At 24.6% G+C, this 13,244-nt stretch overlaps 1 protein-coding gene across 1 annotated transcript in view; it reads right to left on the bottom strand.

Moving 5' to 3' along the window:
• LOC100200011 (protein adenylyltransferase SelO, mitochondrial) overlaps window positions 1-13,244 on the bottom strand; it is a 29,934-nt gene that overhangs the window by 11,556 nt on the left and 5,134 nt on the right. The window contains exons 3-7 of the mRNA XM_065810792.1: window positions 6,366-6,399; window positions 6,182-6,293; window positions 5,908-6,031; window positions 1,767-1,882; window positions 267-370 (exon numbers count right to left, since the gene is read on the bottom strand). Coding sequence (XP_065666864.1) covers window positions 267-370; window positions 1,767-1,882; window positions 5,908-6,031; window positions 6,182-6,293; window positions 6,366-6,399 — 490 coding nt within the window. The remainder of the gene's footprint in view (window positions 1-266; window positions 371-1,766; window positions 1,883-5,907; window positions 6,032-6,181; window positions 6,294-6,365; window positions 6,400-13,244) is intronic.

Here is a 13,244-nt window from a genome sequence, read left to right as displayed (position 1 = left end):
TTGTTTTCCTTTCATTATTTTTTCTGTAAAAGAAATATAACTTTGTATTATAGTATACTTGTTACTGATATTGCACCATCAACAACACTAAAAAAAATCCACACTTATTCTTTTAAAAAAAAAAAATTTTGTGCCATAAGGATAATGGTTTTTGCATGACAAGTGTTAGATTAGTGGCAACTATTTTGAATCTTTTTTTAACATTATTTAAAAGAACTTTTTAATATTATTTTAAATTTTAAAAAAAAATTTATGGAATGGTTTACCTGATGCGTTGCAAATAAAATCTGAATTGAAATAGTCCATAAAACCAAATGGTCCATAGTCAATTGTTACACCAATTATACTCATGTTGTCTGTATTTAACACTCTAAATGAAATAATTTAAAAAATCATCAACAAATATCATTTTGAGTCAAATTTAATTAATATACATGCCCAATATATGTACTATTTAAATTTATGTAATGTCAAGACAATTTACTTAAGCAATTAAAACAAGTGATTTCACAAATATTTAAAATTAAAATATTTCTATTAAACAGTTTAACCATTACTCAACAGTTAAATATTTCTATTGAACAGTTATACAATAGTCTATGGTCTAATGAACAAAAAACTTTACCTAAATTCTCCAAAAATAGTGACCAACTGAAATCGTAACCAATTTACTTAATGAACTAAAATTAGCCTTGACCCTATTTAAATAGTAAAACTGGTTACATTACCTAGTTTGCCATTTTGTTGGCAAACATGATTTAAAATCATGCAAATTACACATATAAAAGTTATTAACAGATATAACATATAACACATAATCTAAGCATATAACAATAAAAATGTCCCAGTATTTAATTTTAATTTTTAGATTTAGAAATTAGATATTTAATTGATAATTTTACTGAATGTTGCACCCTCTACTATCTCACCAACTCTTTAGTTATTGTACAATCTATTTCAGTTCTAAAAAATAGTGCTTTATGGTTCAAAAATGATACATATCAAGACGATAAGATTAAATTGATACCCAATGAAGTATAGATCTGAAAAAAAACTTTTTAATATTTTGTGAATAATTGATTTAAAACAGGTATTTTAAATGCAATTAAGATAAGAGATATATGCAGATCATATCACTTTATAAAGCAAACATATATATATAATATATATATATATATATATATATATATATATATATATATATATATATATATATATATATATATATATATATATGCTGGTCTCTCAACTTGATTTCACAGCTCCATCAATTATTGAGACATTTCTCTTTTTTATTAGTATTTGAATCAAGCTAGATACAGATCAATTTTGTAAAACTACATGTTTTGATTGCTTAATTTTCTTTTATACATTTTTAATTCAAATCTTATGATTTTTTTTCCCCACTCTTTTTATGTGTAGTTGTTTCCACAATTTTCTGTTCAGCATTATTTCATTTTTTATAATCATCATCTTTTTATGCGACTTTTCTAATTAATGATTTAATTTCTAATTTTCTAGTAAATTTCTAATTAGAATTTTTTCAAATTTAGACATTTAGGAAAAATATTTACAAAAAACTTTTTTATAGATATAGGAGTCTGAGTACAAGTTTTATCTAGGGTTTGAAATTAAGGCTGGACTAAAGTTGTTCTCTGATGCATAAAGAAATGTTAATATTTTTTTTTGAGTAGGATCTTTGGAGAGGTAAATATGTGTAGCCTTTATTTCGACCCCTGCTGGACTGTATAATAAATAATATTTACCCATGACAAAATCCAACACATTGCCACTTAGCAACCATAAAAGCTGTTCGTCTAACAATTTCCTTGAAAAAATCTAAGTATGCATTTTCCTTGTTGCCACTGTGCCTTTGCCAAATCTTTATGTTTGAAATAAATATATACAATAAAAATACTTTTAGACAAAATATTTATTTTTTATAAAACAAAAGTAAATTGAAGTGAAATTATTTAATAATACATCTAACTAATTGGAATTGAATCAGATTATCTAATTACAAGTTGGGTACAAACTACTATTTTATTTAATTTAACAATGTAACTTTTAATGGAGATCATCATAAAATGATCATAATATATTGTAGTAATGTTATTTACAACAACTAATTGTTATTTACAACAAATCAATACCAAATCAAATGAAATCTATATTTTAACATTTCAAGGACTTTTAAAAATACTAAAATCAGTAATAGGACTTAAAAGTAAATACCTAAGCAATACAATATACAAATATTAAATAAGATGAAAATAATAATAACAATAATAATAATAATAATAATAATAACAACAACAACAACAACAAAAAACAAAACAATAACAACAACAATAGTAACAACAATAACAATATAACAATATAATAATAACAACAATAATAGTTAGTTATAAGTTGCAACATGGGCTTAGCGAGTCACACAAAGTAGCCCGTCCGTGAATAAGTCACAGTAGCAACTACGCTGCAGGTTGTCTAGCTGATTCTTGAACGCATTGACTGTTTCTGCATTCACAGTATCGTTAGATAGGGAGTTCCAACAGTTAACAATTCTGTTAGTAAAATTTCTTTTCAGTGCGCTGTTGCAGACTTATTTTTTGCCAAGTTATTCTCTACGACCAGCTCTTGGCTCTTGTGATAGGTGATACACACCATTTCATTTTGCAATTTCTTTTATGATTTTGAGTTCTTGTATGAGGTTGCCTCTTTGTCAGTGCACAGTTAGACTAGTTAGGTTGAGTTTGCCTTTCTACATAGCTATGCTGTCTCATTGTGTGTCCAATCTTGGTGGCTCATTGCTGAACTTTTTAGTTTTTTGGTCCTTTTTTGTTGATGGTGAAGAAGTGCATTCTGCGTATTTTAAATGTGGTCTGACATATGTTGTATAGAGTTTCTTCCATAATATTGGCTCTCAGATAACAAATGTGTTTTTCAATAGGTCAAGAATTTTATTTGCAGTTTGTTTTTTTGTTTTTCTGGTTTAAGATCCAACTTATCATGACTCCTACGTCTATTTTTACTATCAATGTTATTAAATCTTGTTTTGCACCTTAAAGTTGACCTAGCATTGTGTATATTGCTGATTTGTTTGCTTGTCCAACATGCATCACTTTCGATTTGTTAGTATTTAGTTGCATTTGCTAAGTGTTGCACCAATCAGTAATCTTGTCAAGGTCGCCTTGATGGATTTTTGTGTCAAGCTCTTTGTTTCCTAGCTGTATTAGTGCTATTCGTTTAGTGTCACCTGTAAACATTTTGCAACAAGAGTTAATACAATCTGAAAGGTTGTTTATAAAGATGGCAAAAAAAAAGTAGATAGATCCTGATGATGTATCGACTTCCTGCGGTCAATTTGTTAAAAATGAGCAATTCGATGCAAGTAATAATAACAACAAAAACATAATAAAAACAATATAGTAATAATAATAATAATAATAATAATAATAATAATAATAATAACAATAATAATAATAACAACAACAACAATAATAATAATGTCAATAGTAACAATAATAGTGAGTTAAAAGTATTTAATAAAAGTAATATTAACATTATATATATATATATATATATATATATATATATATATATATATATATATATATATATATATATATATCAGGTCTTGTTTTAAAGCGTTACGCGTAGAGCAATTTAGGTATGCCTTAAGTGATTTTACATAAGTAGTAAGCGATTTTGTTTAAGCAAGTTTTTATCATTTTTTTAATTTTCAAATTATTCTATAAACGGTAAGATAAAAGAAGTAATTAATTTTTAAAAAAATCACATTAACTTTTGAACGACGTTTATGTAAAAATATTTGTTACAACAGTTTGAATGACAATTATGTTAGATAAAAGCACTATTTACTAATGAAAAAAACTCAAAATTAAAAATTTATATTAATTTTGTTTTTATTTTATTGTAATGATTGATTTTTTTTGCTTGAAAAACGCTTTTACTTTAAGCTTGAAGCAAAGGTAATATAATTTAACACTGATCAAAAATATATGATTTAATAAACAAAAATTCTGATAAACAAAATATATAATTTAGTTTTGATTTAAAAAACAAATAGTTTAATTTTGATTTAAAAAATATATTTAAGTTTAATAAAATTAAAGTTAATGCTAGGGTTAACTTAACTGTCAAATTTATTTAAAAATATTACTAAATATATTTAAATTTCATTTGTTCTTAAAAAAAATTAGCTCATTTTTATCACAATAGTGTTTTTGGTTTTCCTTCCTAAAGATTTTTTTTTATACTTATAACTAAATTTTAAATAAATGGCTGCATCAAAAGTTTGCACAAAACATAAGTTAAACATTTTTTTATAATGCAAGTTAAAGCGCAGCGTTATAAAAAATAATATAAAAGATTTAAGATAATTTATATTATTGCAGTAATTAAAAAAAAATAGTCTTTTAAAAAAAAATAAAAAGAGAATTTTATGATGCCAAATTCACATTAGGCATTAAGCATTTCTTATTTAAAATAAGACCTATATATATATATATATATATATATATATATATATATATATATATATATATATATATATATATATATATATATATATATATATATATATATATATATATATATATATATATATATATATATATATATATATATATATATATATATATATATATATATATATATATATATATATATATGTATCTTATACTGATTTAGGTGAGCAGTGTGATATCATACTGAAATAGCCTGCTGCCGGGGGCTTCAGTACATACATCAACTGACAAATAGCCCGACTCGCAGCAGAGTGCTGCTACATTGACTGACAGTTTGGCATGGGGCAGTAATCTTTTCATTCATTATTCTTCGTTTTTTTCTTCTTTTTCTAAAAGTGCTGTATTGATCAAGATTAGCACAAAAAAAAAAGATCAAATGCTTATATAAATATGCTATAGTAGATATATATATATATATATATATATATATATATATATATATATATATATATGCTATAGTATATATATATATATGCTATAGTATATATATATATATATATATATATGCTATAGTATATATATATATGCTATAGTATATATATATATATATATATATATATATATATATATATATATACATATGCTATAGTATATATATATATATATATATATATATATATATATATATATATATATATATATATATATATATATATATATATATATATATATATATATATATATATATATATATATATATATATATATACAACCATCGGAATTAGCAAAAATGAAGTCGGCAATAAATCGCAAACCTCAAACTGTTAGAGATCGGCAAAAAAATTGATACAAAGGGGTTACCATTAAACCTAGAAATGAGGTTTGACCTAACTGCTGACTTTAAATGCTTTAGGGTCAGCTGACATTTGAATTAGGGTTGTATATATATATACAACCCTAATTCTGAGGGTTATATATATATATATATATATATATATATAAATGTTCTTTAAGAACAGAGCAATAATAAATTAGTAAAAACACTCATCTATCTTTCATCTTCAACATAATGTTTCACCATCAGTAGGTTCATCAGAAAGAACATACCTGAAAGAACCTACTGATGGTGAAACATTATGTTGAAGATAAAAGATAAATAAGTGTTTTTACTAATTTATATATATATATATATATATATATATATATATATATATATATATATATATATATATATATATATATATATATATATATAAATTCTCACCAAGTCTCTGGTAATACCTTGTTTAACAGTATTTCCAGAGACTTGGTTAACATTAACAAACTTTGCTGAACAAGGCAGCGCAGCAGACTTGTTCAGCAAGGTTTGAAACTAATTTTCAAATAATAAAATAAGTAAAAAAATACCCCTCACTTCAGAGTAAAATGTTGAAACAACATATTCTAACAAAGTATGCAGTATATCATCTTTTCCAACACTTGGTCCAATTCTACCAGTTTCTCTGTCCAAAGGTTTAAAGATCTCAAACGAACCAAATCTTTATTTGTTTCATGAAAATTAAAGCAAAAATAATAATAAAATTAAAAAAATAAATGCAGAGACACATACTTGAATACACTTTGACTTATATTATCACCTTTTTATATTTTTTACAAAAATAAAAACAAGAAAAGGTTAATAATTATACCTAATAAATGAAGGAGCAATGCGTGAGACAATAGTACAGCGTTCCATGATAGGGTTGCCATCATAAAAAATATCTCTAACAACACGAGTATCTGAAGTTATACAGGAGCCAGCTATGAAAAAATAAAGTATTAAAATTGTTATTAAAAACAAACTGCTTAAAAAAACTTTTTATATGCAATTACCTCTTGTTGTTGGAACTCCCAAATAAAACATGGCCTACAACAAAATCAAATTTTACAGTATAAATCTATATCTATGTGCATATATATAATTATACAGGCCTCAGCGATAAGCGTGAGCTTTAGCTCACGCTCTCTATTACACTCCCCTAAAACGGTTTACGGGAGCAATTTATGGCTCTCGCAAAATTATAATTTTTTCAAAAGTAAAAAATTATCATTGTAACTCAAAAGTATAATTATCATTGTCACTAAAATAAAAAACACAGTCATTTTAATAATTATTTTTAATAATTCTTAAAATGCCTGCATTCCATTACAATAAGAAAAATTAAACTTTTTATTATATGCAGTAAAAACAACGCTCTTCTAAAAAAATTTTCATGCTGCAACAAAATACACTTGTTATGCATATATTCTTGAAATACTAACGTAACAAACATATGCTCGGCATGGGGTGACAAATCGAGGAAAAGTGCAAAAATTTAGTTAAAAAAAAAGATTAAATAAATGAAAGTCAAATTTCAATTCAAACTGCCTCATTTGGAGATTTAGGGTTTGTGCAACTTCTTCATGCACTCTGTAGAATTTGTTCACACTTTTTGAAAGTAAGTGCAGCCTTGACACCTTCAGGACTGGATGACATTGTTGTAGATTTCACGCAAAGGTAGCTGTGTAGTTGAAGCTGTCTCACATTTCCTCAAGAGCTGGAAGGTGATCAAAATTTTGGGGTCTAGTTTATGTATTGTCTCAAGCAAATTAGTTGACAAAACTATTTTTGCAATTCTGTCACAAACTTAATGGTGCTTACACTTAAGATATACAAAACCATTGTTTTCCTTATTTTTGATGTAGCCAAAGTCCCCTGCAACATACACAAATGTTTTCCATTTATCACCTTCAATTTTTCTGTATTCCATTTTGCTACTTTAAATTTAAACAAAGCTTGATATATTTTCACATGCATTCGTTGGATTTTTTATGTTTACATAAAATTTTGCTACAAATAAAATATATTATTTTCGAAAATTTTAAAAGCCTTTTTTTGCAGGATTATGTACACGTTAACCTTTAACAAAAAAAAATTTTGAAAAAACTATGCCGTCTTTCAACTGCAACAACATACAATTACAATTGTAAAAAAATTCGATGCTAAATTAATCAGTAGTGAAAAGTAATTAAGTTTTAAAATTACAAATTTGATTGTAAAATAATTCAATGCTAAATTAATTGGCTGTGAAAAGTAATTCAGTTTTTAGTTTCATTAAACTTTTAATGATATTCGATCATCTCATTCTATGTTCAATAAATTCGCTTCTAGAAATTAATTAAATCTTTTTCAATTCTAAGCAGTTTTTAAACAATTCGGTTCTAGAACATTTTAACAAATTTGGTTTTGGCATTGGACGCCGCAATTTTTTTTCCAAATAATTATGCAATTGATAGTTTTTTATTTATTATAAAAAACACATATTTGTGATAAAAAAATAAACCTACTAAAATTTAAAACACATTTTAAAGACTTTAAAAGAAACCATGCTAAAACATGATTATTTCTTTCAATAGCGTTACTGTTAAGTAAAATAACAAAGCACGCTATCAAAGATAGTAATTATGTTTTAGCATGGTTTTTGCATGCATTACAAAAGCATCCTAAATTTTACTTAAAGTTAATGGATTTGCAATTACTTTAAAAGAAACAATGCTTAAACATTATGATTGCTTTTTTCTTTAACATGCTTTTTTTTTTTTTTTTAATTTTCTTATTTTCCTTAAAGTGAAGTAATGTTTATTTGCATTTTTAAAACACTTTTAAAATTTTAACAGTTTTAAAAAAGAAATGTCAAAATAATTTTTATTTTAATTTAAGGTCCTTTTATTTTTATTTCTTCAAGTTTCTACCTTTTTTTTTATTTGTAAATAAATTGATTGAACTAAATTGAGAAAAATTCATTTTTTAGTATCAATGGATAACAATTTACAATCGTTAGGTCATTTCTTATTAATTATCATTAAATTGCACGCACTTTGCAAATTTAAATTAATTTGCACACACTTTGCGTAAAATATTGTTTTGAAGAAATAAAAATTAATTAAATTCAATAAGCATCATTGATATATCTAATAACTTATTAACTAAAATAAAAATAATTTGAAAATAAAACCTCCTTATATGATATATATCTCTTAAATTAGAGATTTGTAGTTAAATATAGATACGAACGTTAATATTCATTAAAAAAACAACAATTTATTGCACCCTGAGCTTGTAACAAGTATAAAACCAAAATTTAGTAAGTAATAAGCAATTTTTGTAAATGAAGCAACTAAAGATACATATGATGGTGTCACTGTATACGAAGTCAGAATACTAAAAATTGGTGCATTTTTGCTCATGCCGACGAAAACGCCCAACCACTGCCAAGGGATGGTTCATCTCCAAAAGTAGTATACATACATATATTCGAAGTTACGCATAAATTCAGACATGCACTCATTCTTTTAGTTTTCATTTTAGTTTTATTTTATGTTTTTATTATCATTTAAAATTATTTTATTATTATTATTAATACTTTAAATATATTCAATATATTTAAAGTAATAATATAGTATATATACTTTTTAAATAATCTTATTAATTTTCGTCAATTAAATTTTGCATTTAACAGTTAAAATCAATAAAGACTAGCCATTTAAAAAATAAAGAATTGCACAAAAAAACTTAAATACTTTTTACAATATCTAAAGTAATAATATATACAGCTAAAAATATATAAATAATATATACTGCTACAGATATAAATATGTTATCCAATGATAGAAGGAATTTAGTTTTTTTTAAACCTGTTAATGATATTAACAAGTCGAAATTAGACAAAACTATTATTCTGCAAACAATAAAATATGGTGACCCTTGGAATTAGGAAAAATGAGGTCGCCAATAATTTGCCAACCTCAATCTTTTACAAGTCGGCATCAAGTTGGCAAAAAAAATTTAAGGCATAGGTCTTACCATAAAATGTAGAAATGAGGTTGGCAATTTTTTACTGACCTCAAACACTTTTAGATTGGCATTGCCAAATGCCGACCCTAGTTCCGAGGGCTGCAACCATAAGTAATACAAAACTGACTAAATTTTATTTGTCAAAATGGTTTATTATATATATTACAATTTTTAATAAAAAATAAAAAAAATCATTTTTCAAGGTTTTTTTCATGGTTGCATAAAAATATTTTAAAAGTACCAAAAATTTTTTTTTCTATATCTATTTATTAAATAGGTATAAAAAAAAAAACTTTTTTGGTATATAATTAATATTTAGAACATGATTTGTTTTTTTGCACTAGACAAAAGGAACAGGCAGTCCCACCTATTTGATATTAGGTTATATAATTTTGGTGGTTGGGGAGTGGGTAAAATGCATGACTTTTTAAACATGTTTTTTTTATCCTAAATTTTATTACTGTGTTTTGGTATTCAATCCAATTTAAGACCTGATCGTCATCTATATATATACTTTAAATAACAAATTTTCAAAGATTTTTCTTATTAATCACAGCCTCTATTGATAAATTTCAGAATATTGTATTATTTAATAATAACTTTATGATTTGACAAAAGTGCTAATGCTTGGATAGGTGCTAAAATAAATTAAAAATATACTAGAATTAAATTTTTTTTAGAGGTAGCTCAAGACCCTTAAAGATCAGATGGTTCCCCATAATTATCAAAAAAATAGTTCTTCAAAAGTATATCATGTTGGGTCTCAAAAGAAGCGAAATTATATAAAACAATCATCAGTTTAAAAAAAATATATTATTTTAGATTTCATTGCCTAGAAAATGAAATTTTTAAACTAAAAATTAAAAATATGCATTTTTAAAAAAAAAAATTAAAAATAATTTTTTTTTCTCAATGTTTTTTATAAAATGATGATTATTTTTAAAAAATTTATATAATTTCACTTCTTTTGAGACCCAACATGAAAACTTTTGAAGAATTTTTGTTTTAATAATTATAGTGACCCGTCTGATATTTAAGGGTCTTGAGCTACCCCTGAAAATATTTTTTTTTTGTAAATTTTTTAATTCTAGTATTATTTTATTATATAGAATACATTTAAAGGGTAAGAGTAGACATTTAAAAATTTGTTGTTTTAATGGCCACCCTCATATATATGTATATGTAAATATATATATATATATATATATATATATATATATATATATATATATATATATATATATATATATATATATATATATACATATATATATATATATATATATATATATATATATATATATATATATATATATATATATATATATATATATATATATATATAGTTCTATAGATTGTTGCATTTGGGAAGTACGGAAGGAAAAAAATGATTCTTACGCCAACACATACGTCACTTTTAATTAGTTTTGACTTTCGTCCAACATTTGCGTGTTGTCAGAAAGTTAAAACCATTAATTTAATTACAAATTAATTGTTTTTTTAAAAAAAACGCTAAAACGCAAATTTAATTGACCAGAATGTTCTTAAAAACAATCTGAATGTTTTTATAACATTCTGAATGTTTTTAACAATATAAACAATGTTTTTTGTTTTTTTTTAATAAAATATTTTTATTCTTATTTTTTTTAATGAAATGTTTTTATTTTTATTTTTTTTACTGTAAATCATGCGCAGAGTGTTGCTACATCGACGATCTTATAGCCTGACTTGCAACAAAGTGCTGCTACATCGACTGACAAATAGCCTGACTTGCAAGGGAGTGCTGCTACATCGACTGAGGGTTTGGTTGGGGCAAGCAGTCTATCAATTAATAAAAATAAATTCGGGTCTTGCATTTTAATTTTTACTTTTTGTCAACAAAATACGGAAAAAACTTTCTGACAACATATAAGAGTTCTGACAACATATAAGAGTATATATATATATATATATATATATATATATATATATATATATATATATATATATATATATATATATATATATATATATATATATATATTTACAACATAGGTATATTCAGTGGTAGGATTCAAATAATTTAACAACCAGTGTCACAGGAAATTTTGCTGCTAGGAAATTTTGCCACTGCAGCATTTTACCCTATGAAATACTGATGCCCAGCTACATAATTTCCTAGGAAAAATTGCAGCTTGCAGGAAATTTTGCTGCTAAAATTATTTTGGCGGTTTTTCCATAACTTGCCATAGATGCAAAGTAACTAATAATGTTTTGACATGTTGTGATTAAGGTGCATAAAAAGCAGAAGTTGAAATTTTAGACAGTTTATAACCCTTGTTATAAACAAAGATATTTAATTCATAATTTTACTTTTAATACCATTAACTGATTTATATAAAACAATTAGCTTAAACAGTGTCTGAAATACCTATAATAATTTTATTTCAAAATCTTAATCCACTCCAAAGAAAAAAACAAAACAAAAAAACAATTTGAATTCTCTTATTTAATACCACTTTTAAAATGCTGAATATTTACAGTCAACGGACTGTTATGCCTAATATTTAAGTTACTGGTTTCCTCAAGTAATGGGAAGAGTTTAAACTGTCCATCCTGAAACATTTTTTTAAGATAATGACTCATGAATCTCTGATTGTATATTAAATCCTCTGGTTGTTCACCAAAGGCTAGGTGAACAGCATTTGCTGTATCAAATAAGCCACAATCCAAACTTCCAATCTGTTGTTGAACACTTTTAACATTTAAAGAAACACTCAGTGGAAATTCACAATCAAAATCAGAAAAGTTCTTGTAATATCTGGCCAACTGGTTAATTAAACTAATCTAAATTGCTATACATACTAGCATATAGTAAAATTGACCTGTTTGCTGAACAGGAGGTGACTCAGTGGGAATTAATAAAGTGGATCTGAATGGAAATTCTATCTTTACTTACTGCCTTGAATCCATCAGTCTGTGACAATAAAGTATCCTGCAAACCAAAAATACCAGGAAATTGCTTCTTTAAGATCATTTGGGCAAAATTTATATATTCATCTGTCAATTCTTTACTGTCTAATATTATTTTTTTTCATTGTTTGTGTAAAAGTAATAGTAAATTGTTCGGTAGTGGGTTTAGTTTTTTTCTCTGAACATTTTTCAACTATATCAACAATATTAAGCGGATTTTCAAATGGAGAATAAATCTTCCAGCATATCAAATTGTATAACTGATTCAATTTTTTATTGCATTCATATACATTACATAACCGAAAATTTTTTTTTTTAAACATTGACAAATTTTGTATGGGCCTGTCTAATTAGGCTCTAGCTTTGAACCTTTTCTGGAAAGTTTTTTACTATTTCTTATTAACACTAGAAGTGCCAACTTTGCACAAGTGTTTTTCAGAACAATGTTTAGCATCATAAGCTTTTTTTTGGCATTGCCTTTTGAATATTTTTTAGTGCATTCTTTCGCATTTCTATTACATCTCCTAACAGACATTCTCTATTTTTCAAACTTTCAGTATGTTTACTTTCAATATTGCTTTTTATTGATTTCATTTGCAAATCAACAGGAAGTCTGGTTTGTCATCCATAAACTAGATAAAATGAGGTTTGTTTTGTAATCTTAATCCTTTCATCCTGACTATTGCACTTTGTTCCCATCATTTTATTTAATTCATGGTTTATCTAAACAAAAAAAACTATTATAAATAACTTTTTATCTAAGAAGAAAAACAAGATTGTTTTAAATTAAATGTTTGAATTAAAGTAATAAACAAATATGAAAACACAATAAATAAATAGTTTATACAAGCAATCATAATAAATAATAAATATGTTTAAAAATATGTATATTCTTTTTTTTTTTTTTTTTTAAAAAAAAGTATAAT

The sequence above is a fragment of the Hydra vulgaris genome, chromosome 11 (genome assembly GCF_038396675.1).
Source record: "Hydra vulgaris chromosome 11, alternate assembly HydraT2T_AEP".
NCBI lineage: Eukaryota > Metazoa > Cnidaria > Hydrozoa > Anthoathecata > Hydridae > Hydra > Hydra vulgaris.
The sequence above is the reverse complement of the archived record's forward strand: the minus strand, read 5'-3'. Positions and strand labels throughout refer to the sequence as shown.